Below are 19,113 nucleotides of genomic sequence, written 5' to 3'. Positions count from 1 at the left end.
ATACACGTATATTTTCACAGTGACATGGCCATCTGGAATGAAGCCAAGTGGTCGTCTTTGCGGTGTGTTTGAGTGCAACTTTTTGGCCAAGACAAAGGCGATGTCGCCGCTAGTTCTGTGATGTCGGGTTAGTGTGTCTGGGTCTTTAGAGCTAGAGTGAAGATACTGGTATCGTATGAAACTAGAAAACCTAAAGAGTCCATTGGTACTGACCATGTCATTCTAGCTTGTTGCGAAGGAGGCTACATAACGCTCAAAGGATAAACATACCCACTTTATGCTAATCCCATGCAGTTTTTTGCATGCAGTACAAATGTGTTATATTTGCCTATTCTAAAATGGTGTGTTCTTTATACTATGACAGTTTTCCTAAAATTTGGAAAAAATCACAATAAATCACCTTGCTTAATGTATCGCAATATACTGAATCGTTACCCCTGTACCATGACATGTATCGTATCGCCAGATTCTTGCCAATTCACAGCCCTAATCTACATTTTGCTGTTTTGTATTCAGCTTTGTTTCAGTATGTTGATTTTAAAGTTAACAGACTTTTCCAGTGTATCTCTCCTGGTCAGAGTTGGTTTCCCAGGTATAGCTAAAATGCAGAACTAATGTGTCTCGGCTGAATTCACGCCTAACTTTTTAAGCAGATAATTGCTGTCTGGACAAAACCCGGACGCTCGCGATATGACTATGTGTAAATAAGACGCAGACAGAGATCCTGAGCCTGTGTAAGTGTGTTACATCAGTGCAATTTCCCACATCATTTCCCTGATTACAAAGCACCGAGAGGGTTTTTCAGGCTTTTCTTCAGACACCCCACAGAGCGAGACAGAGGGTTGTGTAAGAGATGTTACAAAAGACGCACTTCAAAGAAAGCACGAAACACCTCCCGCTTTCTCTCTCTCCATCTTTTGTTGCTGTGATGTAAGCCTGTCTGCCAATACACACACCTATAAGAGACACACAAGTATGCACACACTTTTTCCTCTCCTGCTTATTTTGAATGTAGCTTACTAACTTGATTTCACAGAACTTTCTAAATGTTAAAAAAAGAGATATTTACATATGTTCAGTACCAAACTAAATCCTACAAATTCAAAGAAAAAAAAACAAAGAAACAAACTGGTATTTAGAGAGAATTCCCAACATGATGAAACATGCAAATGAGGAAACACAAGTAACACCAGGACACCCTGAGAAGAAGTCCTGTGAAATATTGATTCTGTTTAGAAATTTTAAATCAACCTGCTCATGTTGTGCGTGCTTCCCGTCCGGCTACATTTCGACATTTGCATTTTAAAGATATTCTGAATCGGAAAAAAAGTCACAAATCTCCAGTGGCGGTCCAGCCCCGACCCCTGATGTATCCATTCCATCTCCCAACGCCGCAGGACGGAGGTTTATTCCATGAATTATTGATCGTCCTCCAGACGTCATCCCGTCCTTTTGTGTGTCACCCACAAAAAATGAAAATCGAACAAATGACACCGGAGTCCCACCTACGTTGGAGTCTGATTTGTGGCGCTATGAAGTGTGTGTGTGTTGTCTGTGTTTGTCTGCTGCATTGCTTTGCAGTGAGTAACGGTAATCACCACTACACCCGAAAGCTGAAGCCAAAGCAAAAGTACCTTAAGATCAAGGACAACTAAGGGTCAGTAGTCGCTGGCTCCGAAATCTGACTCCTTAAAAGATTTAAAACTGTTTCTTTAAATTCAGTAAGGTCTCAATTCGTTAAGCCCCTTGGTTACTGTTGCTAGGCCTGTCAAGATGGTGTTTTCAACAATATCAGTGGGAGATATTCCAAAGGAATTAATAGCAATTTTTTTTAATAATAGTTCTGACATATCAGAGAGAAGTAAACAGATAGGAATACAAGATGCATTTTTGTCCAGGTTATGTCCTGGCCTGGTTGTGTTTTAACCATAAATCGGACTCTCATCTGCTCACTAGTCCAACAACCTATCCAACATCACCTCTGAATGAACCACTGTCTCCATATAAAGGAAACATAACCCCTGAACAGCCACTATAATCACTGCTACAACCAATATGTCGACCCTGGCCTTAACACCGTGGCCCTCAACGGACCGGTACAACCTCACACACACGCTGACCTACTGACATTTATACACACACATACGCGCACTGACCCAAAGAAAGCGACCTCAGCAGACTGGCTTGACCCTTTACAATCAGCCACACACCTGCTGTCTGACCTTTCTTTCGTCCTCACGGAGCCTGATTGATCTCTCCACAGCATTTTATTTCTGCAGACGTACACCAAAGCCTCACAAGGAGGTTAAAGCCACAAGCAGTCTCTGCACCCTGCAACCTGATCTATAAGCATGGCTGCGGTGATCATCAAGTTTTTACACGTTGTTTCAATGGGGATGCATGAGCCAGATGGCAGAATATATCTTGTTTACAATTTTGCCACTGTGAGGAGCATAGCAAGGGTCAGGTCAGGATAAGTTTTGGTTTAGCTAAATACAGCTTTATTATGTAGGCCTACAACTTTTATCAGATCAGATGACAATCTTTCTCCTCTGGGTCATTTTAGTCCAAGAAAGGATGTCGTTTTTCTACACTTTCGGGGAAATATTGCTGAGGCCTGACATAAACATGCAAACTGTGCAATCCATATGCACTTAACCCAAAGCTGCCACGCTCACTTTCGTACCCCTCGCTCTCAGCTGCGACGGTCCAGCAAAGCAGGAATGCAACGAGGAAAAAAACATCCTGAAACCGCCGTGTTTTTGTTACCACAAACTCTGTACATCCAGGCTGTAAACCGAGGAGAGCAAAGTTAAAGCTGTTATTTCACGCTTCATGCCCAATTTATCACAGCAGCTTGGGCAAAAAAGTTTGTGTTTTCCACATATTTCATAAACCAAACGTGTGTTTTCCGCTGCAGTTTGTGGTGCAGCGGGGAAGGGAAAAGGGAATGTCGTGTTTCCAGCATGAGAAATGTATACACTTCAGAAACAAACTTCAAACAATTTGTCACTGAGCAGAAACATTTGAAAATTGAGAAACGGAGCAGATAAGCTTTGAAGTGATTTTACAGTTTCACAAAAGAGTCCAAACCAAGTGATATCATCACATCTCGCGATATCATGCCACAATATACTGTTACAAACCTACAAGCAAATATCATGGATGGAAAAAGTAAGGAATATGAGAGTGTATGCATATGGTGTGTGTAGATGGAGAAGGGATAACGTTTGTTTGCATGTGTTTCATCCTACCTGGTGCAGCCTGCATCTCCATGAGACCTCCGGTTGCGATTAGAGCCTCCAAGATCCTGACGTGATGCTCCGGGTTCACGTCCGCACTGTTGCCAAAAACAAGAGAGAAACTGTGATCAAATTAGGACCAAATGGTGCTTTTCAAGTGTTTGTACTGGGAAGTTGATTTACCTTAAAGAAAAATGTATCTTATTATCTGATTTACAGATGTCTCTTCCCCATGTAAGTCTATGGGAAAAAGTATTTTTGGGCCAAATGGCATCACGTGACGGACACGGAAGTTGTAATTATACCATTTGGCCACTATGTCAAATTTGCTTCAAAGGCCGCCGCACTTTCTGGGGGCTTGCATAGACTTCTATACAATCAGACTTCTTTTTGCAACCAGAGGAGTCGCCCCCTGCTGGCTATTAGAAAGAATGCAAGTTTAAGGCACTTCAGCATTGGCTTCACTTCTCAGAACCCGGAGGTTGCCGCCTGGTTCATGGTAATGAAGCCACATGTCACCCAGTGCAACAGTGTGTCTCATTGATGAGGCAGACCTCATAGTTGACCCTCAGCATGCTGCAGTAAAGCCCAAACGGTAAGATATGTGTGACTGTCTAAATACTTGCAGACTGAGGTGTATACTCCAGAACCATGTAGCATTAATCAACATTACCACACACACACACGGAATAAGCTAAGATTGGATCAGGTTGAAATAGCTCGGCATGCCGTGATATGCTGCTTCGCTCTTTATCTGCCTGTTGTGCAAGGCAGAGGTGAATTGACTGACCAGGCCATGCAAACAATCACTGCTTCTGACTCACTACAAATCCACTACATCTCCACCGCACACAACGCTGCGAGGAGAAATTCCTCTGTAATTTCTGGAAAAACAGACGCAGGCGAGCTTGTGCAGAGAAACAAAACAATACCATCAGCCTCGTTAATGCCACGCTCTCAGTGTTCAAACAGCCAGCTCCTAAACTGCAGGATGTTGATATTACAACTGAGCCAAATATCATGTTTGGTTTTCCTGTTAGTAGGGGCGGATCTTTTACTACAAAAATACCAGGTCTTTTTATGCTGGATCAAGACAATCTCACTCAGCTGACATGAGGTTTGTCGTGGAAATGAGCAGTGGTTGACTTGTGGATTGCGTATAAAAAAAAGTGCCTCATTCAGCCAAAAAGTTTGTTTGCTTTTTTGGCTGGCTGATTCACAAATTTAGACTGAAACCACCCAAATGCTGTGGGACTTTTGCAAGAGATATGACTGTGTTTGGGATGATCGATGTTTTTTACGCAACACATTGAAATAAATGGTTGAAAGAGATCATAAATCATATTTCACAGCTGTATGGAAAAAAGTACCTCTAACAGTTTCATCTTTTGTGATTGTGTTTTGATTTAAACTCACATTTTATATAATTCTTCAAAGACCGTAAATCATGTACAGAATAAAATGTGCCAAATGATAATTTACCAGCTTAAAAATAATGAAGGATTTCGTTTTTTTCTGCTATTTGCACAAAATTACACCTCTCTATTACTATATCAACAGTTGCCCAACAGCATCTATAGAGTAGCAATATGGGAATATAATATATTTTATAATTTGTAGGGTTGGGTGATATGACCGTATATGCTGTCCACCAGTAGAGGTTTGGCAATACCGCTTCCACCATGGTAGCAATTATCATGTGAAGGCGAGATCACGCGAGATCACACATGACTGCGATCTCACAAATCCACTCTAACATGATTTGGGCAAATATGGAGGAGGAAAATACAGAACTGGAGGAGGCATCCCAACCAACCCAAGATGATGAAGAACTCTGGTTACATGATTACCAGACATCTGCACACTGTAGTTTATGTTGACAGCGTTTTGTCAGCTTGAAAGATGAGCAAATCCTGCAGGAAAAGTCAAGTTGATTTTTGCTTTTGGTACACACTTAAATACAAATTTCTTTGATTTTTATATTGCACTGACTGAAGTCAGGCTGTTATTTATTTGTCTGAGTCTTTTGTTTGAGAGTCTTCTGTTTTTAACTCAAGTGTTGTTTCATGTGAAGCAGCTATTTTTGTTTTTATGGAAGTTCCAAAAAAAAGAGGAAAATAATCAAATGTGATGAAGTACAGCAAGCTATGGTTATTATAAACCATTACTTAATTGAATTTATAGAACAATTAGTGTATCATGATATATACCGTTACCGTGATTTAAATTTACTCATACCGTGATAAAAGATTTTGGCCATATCACCCAACGCTAATAATAATATGTATTCTGGAAAGAAAAGTCACGGTTGCAAAGTTGCAGTATTAAGAGCCATCTGCCAAACCTAACATAACTTCTCAAAAACAAAGTTGATATAATTTAAACTTGCGGCCATAACACAAACTTATTTTAGCATTACATTATCTGGGGCACTTTTGTGTTTCAATGAGGAACATTTAGGTATGAAAAGAAAGTTTCAGGAAGTTGCAGTGGCGGGAAAATACTTCCACAACCAGCGGTTCAAAGAAAGTTGGTTACCTCTTCTGTTAGTAAAGGTGTGTTCCATTTCCTCTGTCCCTCAGAGACTGATTAACAACCACACACATAAACCTGACTGGAATTTGAATAGATCAAGAAATGAAAAAGCCATTAAGTGAGCAATGACACACAACATAAAGTCCTCATAAAAGAAAGTAATGTACGGCGTGGAGGTAAAAAAAATGCCGCGAGATGAAGAGGTGCTTTGGATTGCATTTTTTTCTTTTTTTATATGAACATCTGGAAACATGTCTCTTATAGCACAGCCACGTCCCGAAATTAAAAAGAGGCCGTTAAAGTGTTTTTGTAGTCAGTGTAACACATGGTTAGGTTAGTTTCACCACTGAGTTAACTGCTAATAGAGCCTGAAGCTTCAGTACTGTTGCTATGGTTACCTGGAGTTTTATACACCTCGAGCACCGATTAAGAATCAAGGTCAGGGCGCCTGGGTTAGCTCAGTTGGTAGAGCGGGCGTCCATGTATCAAGGCTTGGTCCTGACCGCGGCGGCCCGGGTTCGAATCCGGCCTGTGGCCCTTTCCGTATCCACTCTCTCTCTCCCCCCTTTCAAGACTCTATCCACTGTCCTCTCAATAAAAATGGAAAATGCCCCCAAAAAAATAACTTTAAAAAAAAAGAATCACGGTCAAACTGTTGAACTTTGTTTTAGCTGTAACGGCAGAGGATTTCAATGGACAACAGTCAGAAGTGTTCTGTGGCTGTGGTATTAAGCTAAACTATGAATAACTGAACCAAGAAGTTGATAGAATACAAAGGGTTAATGTGTAAATGAATGAATGATGGAGTGAATGAAGGGTGAAACCTGTGCCTACCTGAGGGGAGAGTGCTTGAAGACGGCCTCGGCGAAGGCCTGTCCCAGCAGCCGGTGGCCGGCCTGGCTGAGCTGGCTGACCCGGGCCAGGTGTCTGCTGAGGTGGACCAGGAGCTGGTGGTTGGCCTGAGGGATGCTGGGAGACTCCAGGATCCTCTTGAGCCTCTCCCCGCACTCCTCCACACTCGGACTCTCTACAAGACAAAAAGCAATACCAGGACGGTTTCTTTAGACCAGGGGCGGACAAACGTTTTCCCTTCGAGGGCCAAAACTGGAACTCAATGGTGAGCCACGGGCCAAAAGTAAACACCTATGTTAAAATGCAAGAAGATACTATAGGATCCCAAGTTCCCATAATTGAATATTATTCAAGCTTTTACATAGTTAACTCCTTTAAACCCACCTGCTGAATACAATTGGGCTTATTTCCAGTCATACCCAATTTATGCATTTCCAAGACTGTTTCCACTGCATTTTGTTCCCCTCCAAGATTTAGAATTGACCATATGTTATTCATAAATGCATTTTCTGTCAACACATACCATTAGCATTAGCATCTATTCTTTATTCATTGTGTTTCTGTTGAAGCAGAAGCATCTAACGAGGAACATTTTTTTTTTTAGAGGAAGATGCTAAAGTAGCTCATGCAAAAAAAAAAAACTGAAATATCTGTTTCCATCAGCCTTCATCTCATTTTCTTTATCAATACGCCAACTTATCCTTAACTGATAGCTGAAATGAGAGCTGCGCGTAACTACAAAGATTGTGTGCTGAGCTCTGAGCACTGCTAAAATGCAGGTGATTCGTTCAGGCACAGTATTGAGCGCCTGAACGCATCCTGTGTAGACACAAATGGAGCACTGAAGCTGCTGCTGCTGCTGCTGCTATGATAACATGCTGCTCCTGCTATGCAGGCTGTTTAGACACGTTGTGAGTTTTTAACACAATCCTACGCCATAATGTATGTGGCATGCAGGTGTAGCCGGTAAAAACATACGCATACATTGCGCAGAACATCTGCTCCGCCTTCAATGTAGCCAAACTGTTATAAAAAGTAGCCTGTAGTCGATTGCTCATTACTTGAAATTTCATTATAAAGATGTGCATGCATCATCTTTCTCTCACTGTCTCTGAGGTCTTTACCAATTATATTGTTGGAAGGTGTATTTTACAGCCTGACGGTTGCCTACTGGCTCCAACATTACATTATGTTCAGATCAATTGTTTAACAGAAGTAAAGAAGACCTTGGTGTATCATTATGTGACCAGTAATCAGACAAGGTGAGATGAAAGCATCTCGGTGAACAGCTGAGCAGACACCCTGGATGCAATAAACATCTATCACGTTAAAAATCATTCCACCACTTCACTAGCAGACATTGAACACAGAGCAGACGTCCCTGCTGCGCTGCCCGGTGAGCTGCACCTCCATCAGTATCCAGCCGAGCATGTAGCCAACTGCTCGCTGACTTTGAGGAGATGTATGGCCTTGGCGGGACATCAGTGATTTGAATTCAGACCCAGTCCAGCAGCCAGCTGCTAGCCAGCTACTCTGACAGGCACTATGGAGAAAAATCACAGGGGCCTCGTATACGGATGCTTGTGAAAAAAAGAGATGAGCCAGCGGGAGGCGGCGCAGGGAATAATACGAGTCCTTTTCTTGTGTTAGCTCGGGTTCACACAATGGGCCGTGTTTGAAGAGGACCAGACGCATTGACGAGCGCTCTCACCACAGGCCCTTCACCGCCCCAAACAAGCTGCAAACAAGAAAACATCTGTGTCAGAGCCTGCTGTGTGTCGGGTTTATGACGAGGGGAAACTCAGTGGGAGAGCACAGACTTATCAAGTCCATTTATCTCCGTCTGAGTCTGCTGTCGGCTCTGCTCAGGGATCCCATTTGTAACTCTTCTTTTAGATCTAGTGTTGTTATGGTCGAAGTCTGAATTTATAATAAAGTTTTGGAAACATTTTTTGGGGGAAATATGCTTACTCACTGTCTTGACGAAAAAAGCTGCAAGCCATGTTGTCAGTGTGATGTTGCCAGGCAACCGGCGGAAACTTTCTGAGGTTACTGCTCACAACAAACAAACAGTCTGGCACAAAACTCTCCGTTAAACAGCAACTTGTTATTTTTACACTGGACCACAGTTCAATGCATTACATCTCTTTGACTATTTTATGTCATTTTATTGAAAAAAAAAGAAAAAAAAAGTGATATAACTTTTTTTACATGCCTTATCTGCTCAGTAATATGTTGATTTACTTGTTACGTAACTATCGTACTTAAGTTACGCCAATTCCGTAGTTATTTTAACCCAAACCACAAAGTTGTTTTCTCTGAAGACGGAAGTTTATTTTTAAAAGACCTTATGCATGTGACGAGTAAGATATCACATGAACCGCTGTATGACAATACGTTGTACATCGATACGCTGTATAGAGTGCTACAGGAATGAGTCCTAAAGCCCAGAAATGAGTTAGCATTTTAGCACTTCCGGTTCCCTCGTCTGAAGTCGATGGGTTTTTTAGTCAGATGCCTGAAATAAGGTCTGTGGTTAACACAAGCTTGAGAGATTTTAACATTTTGTTCTACGATATAAAATACATCAATAAATACCCCACTTGTGAATTTTGAAGCTTTTATATGTCTTCAAAACGGCGGTTGCTAACAAGTGGCTAAATGAGACTACTAAACGTCATCACGCCGACTCGTCCGCCTTTACAGCCTCGTCGTGTATACTCGTCTATAGCCTAAAGTTATGCTTTTTTACTTCTGCTGATTGCATTTACGTTCCAAAAATCATAAAAGTGGTGTTCATTTGTGGAGATTATCTTATGGAACAAAACGTTAAGTATCATAAACGTTTGTTTGCAACAGAGCTTATTTTCTGCAATAACCGAAAAACCCAATGGACAAATCCCATTGGCTTTTTGTCGGGGGAGTAGAGTATCATTAATATTCAGTATTCCTGTATATGTATTTTGTCTTTATTCATGTTTTGCAAGTATGTTAAAGAGCACAGCAATGGCTCAGGGTAACATTTTAATAAAAGGAAAAAAAGATATAAGAGGTAAGTCAAATAAAAGCACTGCATCTCTTTGATTTCATAATGTCCCATTTAAAAAAAACATCTTCTCTTATTCAAAGGATTATGAATATGAGTGAGGAATCTCATATTCTGATCATTATAAAACATGAAGAACCTTGAATATTAACCTCTTATATGAGTCTTTTACTTTGATAAGAAGAATAACCGAGAGATTTTACAAGAACTACAGGATTATGTGATGTATTTAATCATTTCAAAGACATGAAATAAGCAGTAAAGATTGACTAATGGTGCAAATGTAGGTTTAAACAGAAAAATGACTCACTTAAATATTCAAAACTTAACTATAAGACAATCAGATGTGTGAATCACAGTAAATCTAAAGTGAACAGAAAGTAAAAACTCAATAGAAAATGCACAAAATTGCGTTTCTGTCCTTTCCTAACCCTCCATTAATTACCGTTATAGTAGATAAAGAAGTGTCTTGTAGCAGATAATAAACTGGTCCAAACCGATCATGCCATCTCGACACGCAGGTGTAACTAAACTGGACCGCTGCTTGACATAAATTCATATCGTTGAGTGATTTGTGTGACGCGTGTGCTCTGCATGTGTACGTGTTGTATGTATCCAGGTGTTAGAATGCTGATATGTATTGATTGACTATGTGAGGCGTTGGTGTGTTTGGCCCTCTGTGCAGGAACTGTGTTCAAATCGATCCCAATAACACAGAGTGGCAACAGAACTGACAGAACAACTGACTGTATATTTGACAGCTGACTGATTGAATAGATGGAGAAACAGAGAACTACGGGCTCCATATTCCCACGGCTCTGGTGGTCAGACCTCATTCAAAATCACATCAACATTCATAATAACACAAATGTCTAAAAATCCAGCGCGAAAACATAACTTTACATGACATAAAATGATTTTACTTCATTTGTCTAGACAGGGATTGTTATTTAAAAAAAATGAAAAAAAACTACATCATCAAAACAGTCTCTCAAGCATTATTTCTGTATTTTTTTTCTCTTTCTTTTTAATATTTAATTTGTGTAAATAGTGTGATGTCTCTCTGTATCTTTACTACATATTCTGGTCTTTAAATAAAGACTGTTTTAAAATATGCATTGAACTTCTCTGTCAGAGATGACAAAAGGAGGAGCAACTGATGTATCTGTTTACAGTGCAGCCAAACAAACTTTGGGCTGAGGGGATTCATGATGTCATGTTTTGACTATGACAGCGTATTAGGGCCTTTGTAATTAAAAAAAAAGAGAAAAAAGAAAAAACTCATAATTTCCAAGATTAAAGTCGTAAATTTACGAGGAAAAAAAACATAAATATTGTCTGATATTACACTTGTAAATTTAAGAGAAAACAAATATTAGAGTACAAAATTGTGGTAACGAAAAATAGTTGGGTTTTTTTCCTCGTAAATTTATGACTTTGTAATCTCGCAATTTTGTGATTTTTTTCTCGTAAATTTGTGACTTTAATCTACGAGAATATCCAAGTTTTTTTTCTTGCAAATTTACGATTTTAATCTCGGAAATTTAAATTTTTTTCTCTGAATATCACCCCCATCCCCTTATTTATTAATTTGTTTTTTACCTACAATGGCCCTAATACGCCGTCGTATGTGACACCTTATGTGAATTCTTGTATTCACCTGCTTTAGTCCACATAATGTCCAGTACACCCATGCATCATTTTCTGTAAGCGGGTTTGCAGTTTGAAGCCCACGCAGACTGGTGGACTAGAGGTAATTACAGAATGGAAAGGCATTATTGATGAAAACCATGACTATAAGTAGTATCACAAATGGGGTTTGATATAATGAATATCATAATATTTGATATAATGAATATCATAATAGTTATAAATGTAGTGAATAGGAGACTCAAGGAAGTTCAGGGACACTTGAGGTGTGTGTTATTGTGTGTGTGTTTTGGATGGGCAGGTGGGCGGTGATGGATGGGTGACAATCTGCTACAGCCTGATGGGGGTCATGGAAGTCACCTCTTTCTGTCTGACCACTACTGATCATACATGACCATATCACACACACACACACACTGTCCTCCTCCCTCTGTTATTATGGATTGTGGTTGACCCCGCCGGTCAATAGAGGTCAAGGCTGGAGAGGGAACTTAGTCTGTCCATCTGGCCCCGCGGGACTCTGGAGGACTGGACAACTGGACAGTTGGGGGGGGGGGGGGGGGGGGGGGAGAGGAGGAGGAGGAGGAGGAGGAGGAGGAGGAGGAGGGTGGTGTAAAGATAGAGCTTTATCACGGGACTATTTATGATATAATTGTCATTCAAATTAATTTCATCTAGATAAGGAAAATAAACTGATTTTCGTCTGCTTCATTTCTTAATTCGGACTGTTTCGTTTGCAAACAAGAAGAAAAATGTGAAAGACTCCCTTACCTTCTCGCTTACTGATGGTTTATTCTACATATATTTGATATGACAATTTTTTTACGATAGCCTGAATCATTTCTTTGGAGGTGTACGAACAAGCACCATGTCCCATTTCCTAAAAGAATCCAGCCAATGAACACACTGTAAGCAGTTATTGACATTAAATGCACTTATTGTAAGTTGCTTTGGAGAAAGGTGTCTGTCAGATAAAGTTAATTTAATTGCATTACACTAAATCCATTTAAATACATAGATGCTAAATAGATTATCCAATCAGATGATCCCAGGAATGAGGTCAGTTTTTCCACGAAACATCTTGAGGAAACAGAAATAGCCATCTAGGTAATTAAATCAAAAAATCTTTTTTCTTTGAAAATCCATTCCACATTAAATCGTTAAAAGCTTTAAAAAGACAAATAAGATCATAACTTTAAATCAGGTTCTGGTGCTCTCCCACGTGTCACTAATTTAGGTGTGCAAAGATAGAGTTGTCAGTGCCGGGACAAAGGATCAGTTTGGGCTCAATATTCTTCCACCGTGCACAGAGTTTGGTATTTAGCCAGCCAAAGAGATGCAAAGTTTGAGGGGTAATGTCCAGGTGCATCATTTTGGCTAAGATACTGAGGAGCATGAGAGCATGCCAGGCCCTCAGAAAGCAGAGGTGATGGCTGACCACTCGGATTTATGTCAGATCAAACAGGAAGCAAATTTGATTGCTAAACAATCTGCAAGTCAACATCTTAAACATGAGGAGACGTAATAGTGAGCGTAAAACAAGATTTGAAAGACATTGCCGTGTTGGTCTGTTGGTTTTGGATGAATTCATCTATCATAGACTGTACTCACCGTGACGTCACCCATTGGTTTGTGGACTGAGGTTTTGAAGCCTCAAATTCGTCATTTTGGCCGTCGCCATGTTGTTTTGTTCAATAAAAAGTTTGAATAGATTTGTGCAGGCAGAGGACCAACGACTGAGATCCTATTGACCCAGAGCATCGTCTGGCTGTCTGTCTGAGCTATATTGTCTTATAGCCTAAACTACTGTAAGCTATTTTATTGAGTTCCCTTTAAGCTAAATGCTCTGAGTGAGGTCCCTCTGGTAAACACTTAGGCACTGTATGTGTCTAGGGGTTTTATTGTGAAAGGTAATAATGGAAGGAGTGGATCTAGTCTGTGCTGCCTTTGTCAAGGATTGAAAAGAGTATTGTTTGAAGTTTTCTCTCTTGGTTCGGACTAAACTTGCATTCTTTCTAATAGCAAGTAGGGGGTGACTCCTCTGGTTGCAAAAAGAAGTCAAATTGTATAGAAAATGAGATTGTATGAGAGAATGAGCCTACTTCTCACTTGATTTATTACCTCAGTAAACATTGTAAACATGAGTTTATGGTCTCAATTGCTAGTTTCAAGTCATCTTTAATACAGCATGATAATAATAATAATAATAATTAATTCAACTTAGATAGCGCTTTTAAAGAACTCAAAGACGCTTCATTGATGTTCATTTAGTAAATGATGGTCCCATTTTGAGTAAAATAGTCCACAAACCAACGGGTGACATCATGGTGAACACATCCACTTCTTATATAGAGTCTATGGTTTCGCATAACGTGATTGGTTGATGCCTTTACTCGCGGTGCAAAAGCTCAGAAAAATCAAATTAATTGACGTGTGAATTAATTGCACGAAAAAACTCCCCTTGACGATAACGACTTGTTATCTTGTAAGCAGAATGCTTTTTCTGTATTTGAGGGGTTAGGGCTAGGGTGAGTGCTCATACGTTGTTTGGCTGTCCACATATTTTTGGTTGCATACTATGACCAAAAGTCCAAGTTAAAAAAAGAATAATATGGAAAACGTTGGCTTATCAGAGTGATAAAATGGTAAGTTAATCGGATCCTTATAGTCCAATTAAACACAACATTTTGTCCTGCCTCTCCTCTCTAAAGGAGTCAACAGACCCTCTGAAGGTCCAGATGGACAGTGGTCAATCAGACTCAGACAGCTGGCCTTTATCCTCACAGACAATGACCTCTGTGAGACCATTAAGGTTAACTAACTCACAAAACTAATGAATGGGAAAAGACGGGGAGAGGATAAAACATATAGGCATGGGGGAAGGAGGCAGGGGGTGAGGAAAAGGAATGAAGGAAAAAGAAATAGGGCAGAGGGAGGAAGTGTCGAAGGTCTCAGAGGAAATTATTAAGATAAGTGACTCAGAGACCGAAGACAGGAGGATGAGGAAAAATAAAGAAGGCGTGAACTGTGACTTTTAGATTTAAAAAATAATAAAAAAAACTTTAAAATACAGAAAGAACTTGAATGTTTCAGGCTGTAACTTCCTACCGACCTGAAACCACAAACAGCATCAACTGTACTCATCTCTCCTCTGCCGCCGTCCTTACTTTAAAATGGGTTAAGGCGATTTGGCACATGTGACAGCATCACCATCCTCGCGTTTTTCCTTAAATAAAAAAAAAGCTGGAGATAATAAAACCAAAAAATGGCACAGCCCTGGAAACAAAAGGCTGATTGTGGTCAGGATGTTACAGGATCAGATGAGAGGAGGATTATAGGAGGATTACAGCCATCTGATGACAACAAATGTAATTATTCTGTCACTGAAAAAAAAGAAGGCAACAAAACGGAATGAAGACCGCACTGAAATAGAAAATGATTGGACTAATTTGAGGGTTAAATGGGAGTTTAACTCTGCGATGACGCACATTAACTCATATTTTTAGACTGAAATGAGCTTCAATCAAAATCTTCTCCACGCATTTCCCCCCATGGTATCATTAAAGACTGTCTCTCAAGAAGACATCTTATCTCAATCTCAAGACCTTTATTTTTTGGGGGGTGATGACAACTCTCCCACTGGTGGGTCAGTAATGTTGAAAAAGGTATCTGAAAACCCCTTGCAACTCTGGACATTTTATTTTTCTTTGTAAATGGGGATTTCACATGGTGAGCCACTGACTGGAAAAACGGGCGCAGATGAAACAGATATCCTCTCCCAGAGAGCAGGATGGCCAGAGGAAAGGTAACAATTAAAAAGGAATATGAGGGGATTTTAACTGTTACAACATCAACAAATCTCAGGGATTAGATTACAATGGGACACAGTAACTGTCTTCATATGAGGACAGTATTACTGATTCCATCCATATGGATATATTCACAAAGGCGCACCCTCAAAGAATAGTATGCAACAAATTTACAAATTAAGTTGTTATTTTTGCGGCTGATAAAGCTGTGGTGACAGGACTGTTTGTATATTTGTCTATATCTGAGTCCAGCTAAGACTAATTCCCATCAACTTGATGGACATGGTTATGAAAGCCTTGAAATAAAAGGTGCTAAATGCGAGATTGGGAGCATGTCTATTGCCTCCGCACAGCTTTGAACATGGCGACAGTTGAGCTGGCGCCTCGCAGCTGAGGGTGCTAACATGATTAACAGAGAGAACAATGGCAACACTGCTGACAGAGCTAGCAGTGTTAACCTGGGGAGAACCGGAAGGTGGGTGCTACACTTCCGCAACGGCGCTGTCAGTCGGGACAGCGTTATCAGCTGTTACCGCCGTATGGGAGCATTGTATTATTTTAGGATGAGCATTGGCTGAATGTGGCATCAGCTGCTTCATTCATGCACCACCATTAGCCTACTGGCTCACTCATCTGCTTCTTGATTATTAGCTGATTAGAAAGGTCCAATCATAGCCATACAATTGTACAGGAAGGCCATTATAGCCTGACTTGTCATCATTACTCTGGTGATACGCTCATACCGACGTCGCATGCTCAAATATCTTTGAGTTTTGGAGTGTTTAAGACGGTTCAAGAAAACAAGTCATTGGAAGACGTCACCTTGGTCATTATGATGGGCATTTATCAGATAATGGAAGAAATAACCATGTATTAATAAAATAATACAAATAATTAATTGCAGCCCAAGCTTAACAGCCTTGTCTCCTAAAAATGACATGCCCATACAATTAACTTGCATTGTAAATTGCCTAAACTTAGAAAAGTAGTTTTGTTGCGTTTTTTTGTTTCATTTTGTTTCAATTTACGACGTTATTCACGTGTTTAAAACTGCTTAAAACTGGGACCGTAATCCAGGGAAAAATATGTTTCCCCTCGAAATGCAATTGAGAATGCAGTTTATTTGTATGGGAACGCAATTTTGTATACAGGGTTATATGGGGTAACATAAGTAACGATCAAGGCACCTCCATACTTCTGCATCGTTGCCCCCAATCTCTGCTTTGTTCTGCAAGTCATACAACAGGTCAAGCTTTGTGCTCATTGACAGCAGGAAACACAACCGAATCTTTGTAGGCAGGGTTAAGAACAGGGATGTCATCTTTGTGTTCTAGAGCCAGGAAAATGACGACAGAAAATGGAGAAACACGTGGATGAGATCGACGCAGCTGTGCCGGTTGTTGTATGTTGATCTACAGAAATAAATTAACTGCTTCTAGCAACCACTACCACAGCTTCTGCGTCGACTAAAAATGACGTCAAAGGGGCGGACACTGCAGCAGTCAATGCTGATTGGTTAAGGAAAGATAAGCTGGTCCCAAACAGAAAACAGCTCAAATGAACACAGTGAATAATGAAGAGAAATGCAAATGGTAATTTAGTGTCATTATCAGGCTACATGTGACGGGTTTGAGGACAAGTGAAACACACTATATGTGCAGCTATATGCTCAGTGAGGAATATATCCAGCAGAAACTCTGGTATGTAGACCTGAAGACCGGGTGAAGTAAATGGCAGCTAAAAAAAGAAGAAGAAGCAGAGAGGGACAGAAAAAAGTCTCACCCCTTGAGCCATTAGTTTTTTTCAGGGATCTCTCAGTATTGTTGCGTGACTCATCCTTACTGTATAATACCCTCTGATTTCACAGAAGAAATCACTCGTTGCTCTTCAAGTGACCCCGTTCCTAAATAAGAAGTTCAATTTCAATGGGCTTAACCTCGGACGACCCGCGCAAAATACTTGAGGCATCCTCTCAAAGTGGTTTATCCTGACTTAAAATGTTTCCATGAATAAGTAAAATAAAAAAAAGGGTTGTCACTTAACGGGACCACGAGAGAGAGAGAGAGAGAGAAAAGCACCTACATAATTGAGGGGGTTTTCAGCTGGAGATCATGTCGAGGAGCTTAGCCGATATTTTGGGAGGAGGTTGCAGGGAAGCTGGTGTGAACTTCCTTGCGAGCTCAGACGATGCAAGGAAGTTCAGGCAAACACACGCTAACGTGCACAACACTAACACACACTCGTCTGTCTGTCCGTCTGTCTGACTTTCTTTTGTTTCCGCACACTGGCACGCACAGCACCCACGCAAAGCAGGAAACTCCAAATGTCAAGGCAGGGTTCATTAAAGATGGATAAGAGTGTGAGAGTTCCTAAAAGCCGGAGAGAGGAGGGCCTGCCGGGCGAGGTGGGCGGCAGGTGAAAGGGTGTACAGGCAGGTCAGCTGTACGGAAAATGAGAAAAGAGAGAAGAGAACCTGGCGAGGAGCCACGTTTCAGCTCAGAGTTTGTTTTCATTGAACCCTGGAGCTGTCAGGGGATTAGCAAGAATTTGATGCTGACGAGAGGGTACAGCCTTGTCGTCTTTACATCCAGATATGGCAGGAATCTGTCAGGTGTGACGAGTGTCGGCGCTCACGCCAAGTGACAGAGGCAAAGGAAAAAAAAAACGACCCAGGGATCGGATTGAGTTTAGCCCTGAAGTGCGTGAGAACGGAAAGCATGTGACTGAGGATGCAGCTGGAGGTCTAGAGTCACACCACTCACCAGCCATGAAAATGCTGCTTATAGCTACAGGAAAAACTCTAAATCATGGTTGTGTTATTGGTAGTTTTGCTTCCCAAAGGTTTCCCAAAACTTGAACTTTGGCCTTACCTGGTTAGGATCTTATTCATAATCAACTTTTCATTGTACAAGCAAGGGTTGGTTAATTCAAATTTGGGCTGTCAATTGATTATAATCGCAATGAATCGCACATTTTTTTGTCTGTTCAAAATGTACCTTAAAGGGAGATTTGTCAAGTATTTAACCCCTCTTAAAACAATAACAAATATTGTCCAGAAACCCTCACAGGTACTGCATTTAGCATAAAAAATATGCTCAAATCATTACATGGCAAACTGCAGCCCAACAGACAACAACAGCTGTCAGTGTGTCAGTGTGCTGACTTGACTATGACTTGCCCCAAACTGCATGTGGTTATCATAAAGTGGGCATGTCTTTAAAGGGGAGACTTCTGGGTACCCATAGAACCCATTTTCATTCACTTATCTTGAGGTCAGAGGTCAAAGGGACCCCTTTGAAAATGGCCATGACAGTTTTTCCTCCAAAATGTTTGCGTTTGGATTGTTATTTAACCTCCTTCCCAACAAGCTACAGTGGCATGGTTGGTACCAATGGATTCCTTAGCTTTATGGAAGGTTAAGGATTATATGACGCCAGGACACTCATTCTAGCTTTTCAATCTGAGCCTGCTACAACCTAAAAATTGCAAGTTGTGTTAATGCATTAAAGAAATTAGTGGAGTTAAAACGAATTTGTGTTGACGAGTTATTATCACGTTAACTTTGACAATCCTAGATTTTATTCATAATCACTTTTCAATGTACAAGCAAGGGTTGGTTCATTCAAATAAAAATAAATAAATACATGTAAAGAAAGACTTTCTATGCAGATCGTTTTGCTTTTATTCGTCTAGGTTTTAAGATACCTGTCTCTATTTGCCTACATACCACTAGAGGTACAGTGCAATTTTGTGATTTGAGTGAACTGACCCTTTAATACATTTTCAGCCCTGGCTAACATCAGTGCACCTGTGTGTGTTGCGGTGTACCACACTGTACCTTGAGCAGTGTAAACCAGCTCGCTGTAGACCGTGGCGGGGATGATGGGGGCGGGCAGGTCCTGCAGGAAACCTCTGAGAGCATCAGTCAGGGAAACCACATCATACTGGTCCAGGTCCACTGAGAGCAGATCTGAGAGGA

The 19,113-nt window shown here is 40.7% G+C and overlaps 1 protein-coding gene across 5 annotated transcripts in view; it reads right to left on the bottom strand.

The window, feature by feature from the left end:
- pik3r3b (phosphoinositide-3-kinase, regulatory subunit 3b (gamma)) overlaps window positions 1-19,113 on the bottom strand; it is a 252,924-nt gene that overhangs the window by 121,267 nt on the left and 112,544 nt on the right. For all 5 annotated transcript variants that reach the window (XM_074636385.1, XM_074636384.1, XM_074636383.1 and 2 more), the window contains 3 exons: window positions 18,973-19,104; window positions 6,612-6,804; window positions 3,255-3,340 (listed from right to left, as the gene is read on the bottom strand). In XM_074636385.1, the coding sequence (XP_074492486.1) occupies window positions 3,255-3,340; window positions 6,612-6,804; window positions 18,973-19,104 (411 nt within the window). The remainder of the gene's footprint in view (window positions 1-3,254; window positions 3,341-6,611; window positions 6,805-18,972; window positions 19,105-19,113) is intronic.

Source organism: Sebastes fasciatus, chromosome 5, assembly GCF_043250625.1.
Source record: "Sebastes fasciatus isolate fSebFas1 chromosome 5, fSebFas1.pri, whole genome shotgun sequence".
Lineage (NCBI taxonomy): Eukaryota > Metazoa > Chordata > Actinopteri > Perciformes > Sebastidae > Sebastes > Sebastes fasciatus.
Note: the sequence above shows the minus strand (reverse complement) of the source record. Positions and strands in the feature narration are given on the sequence as shown.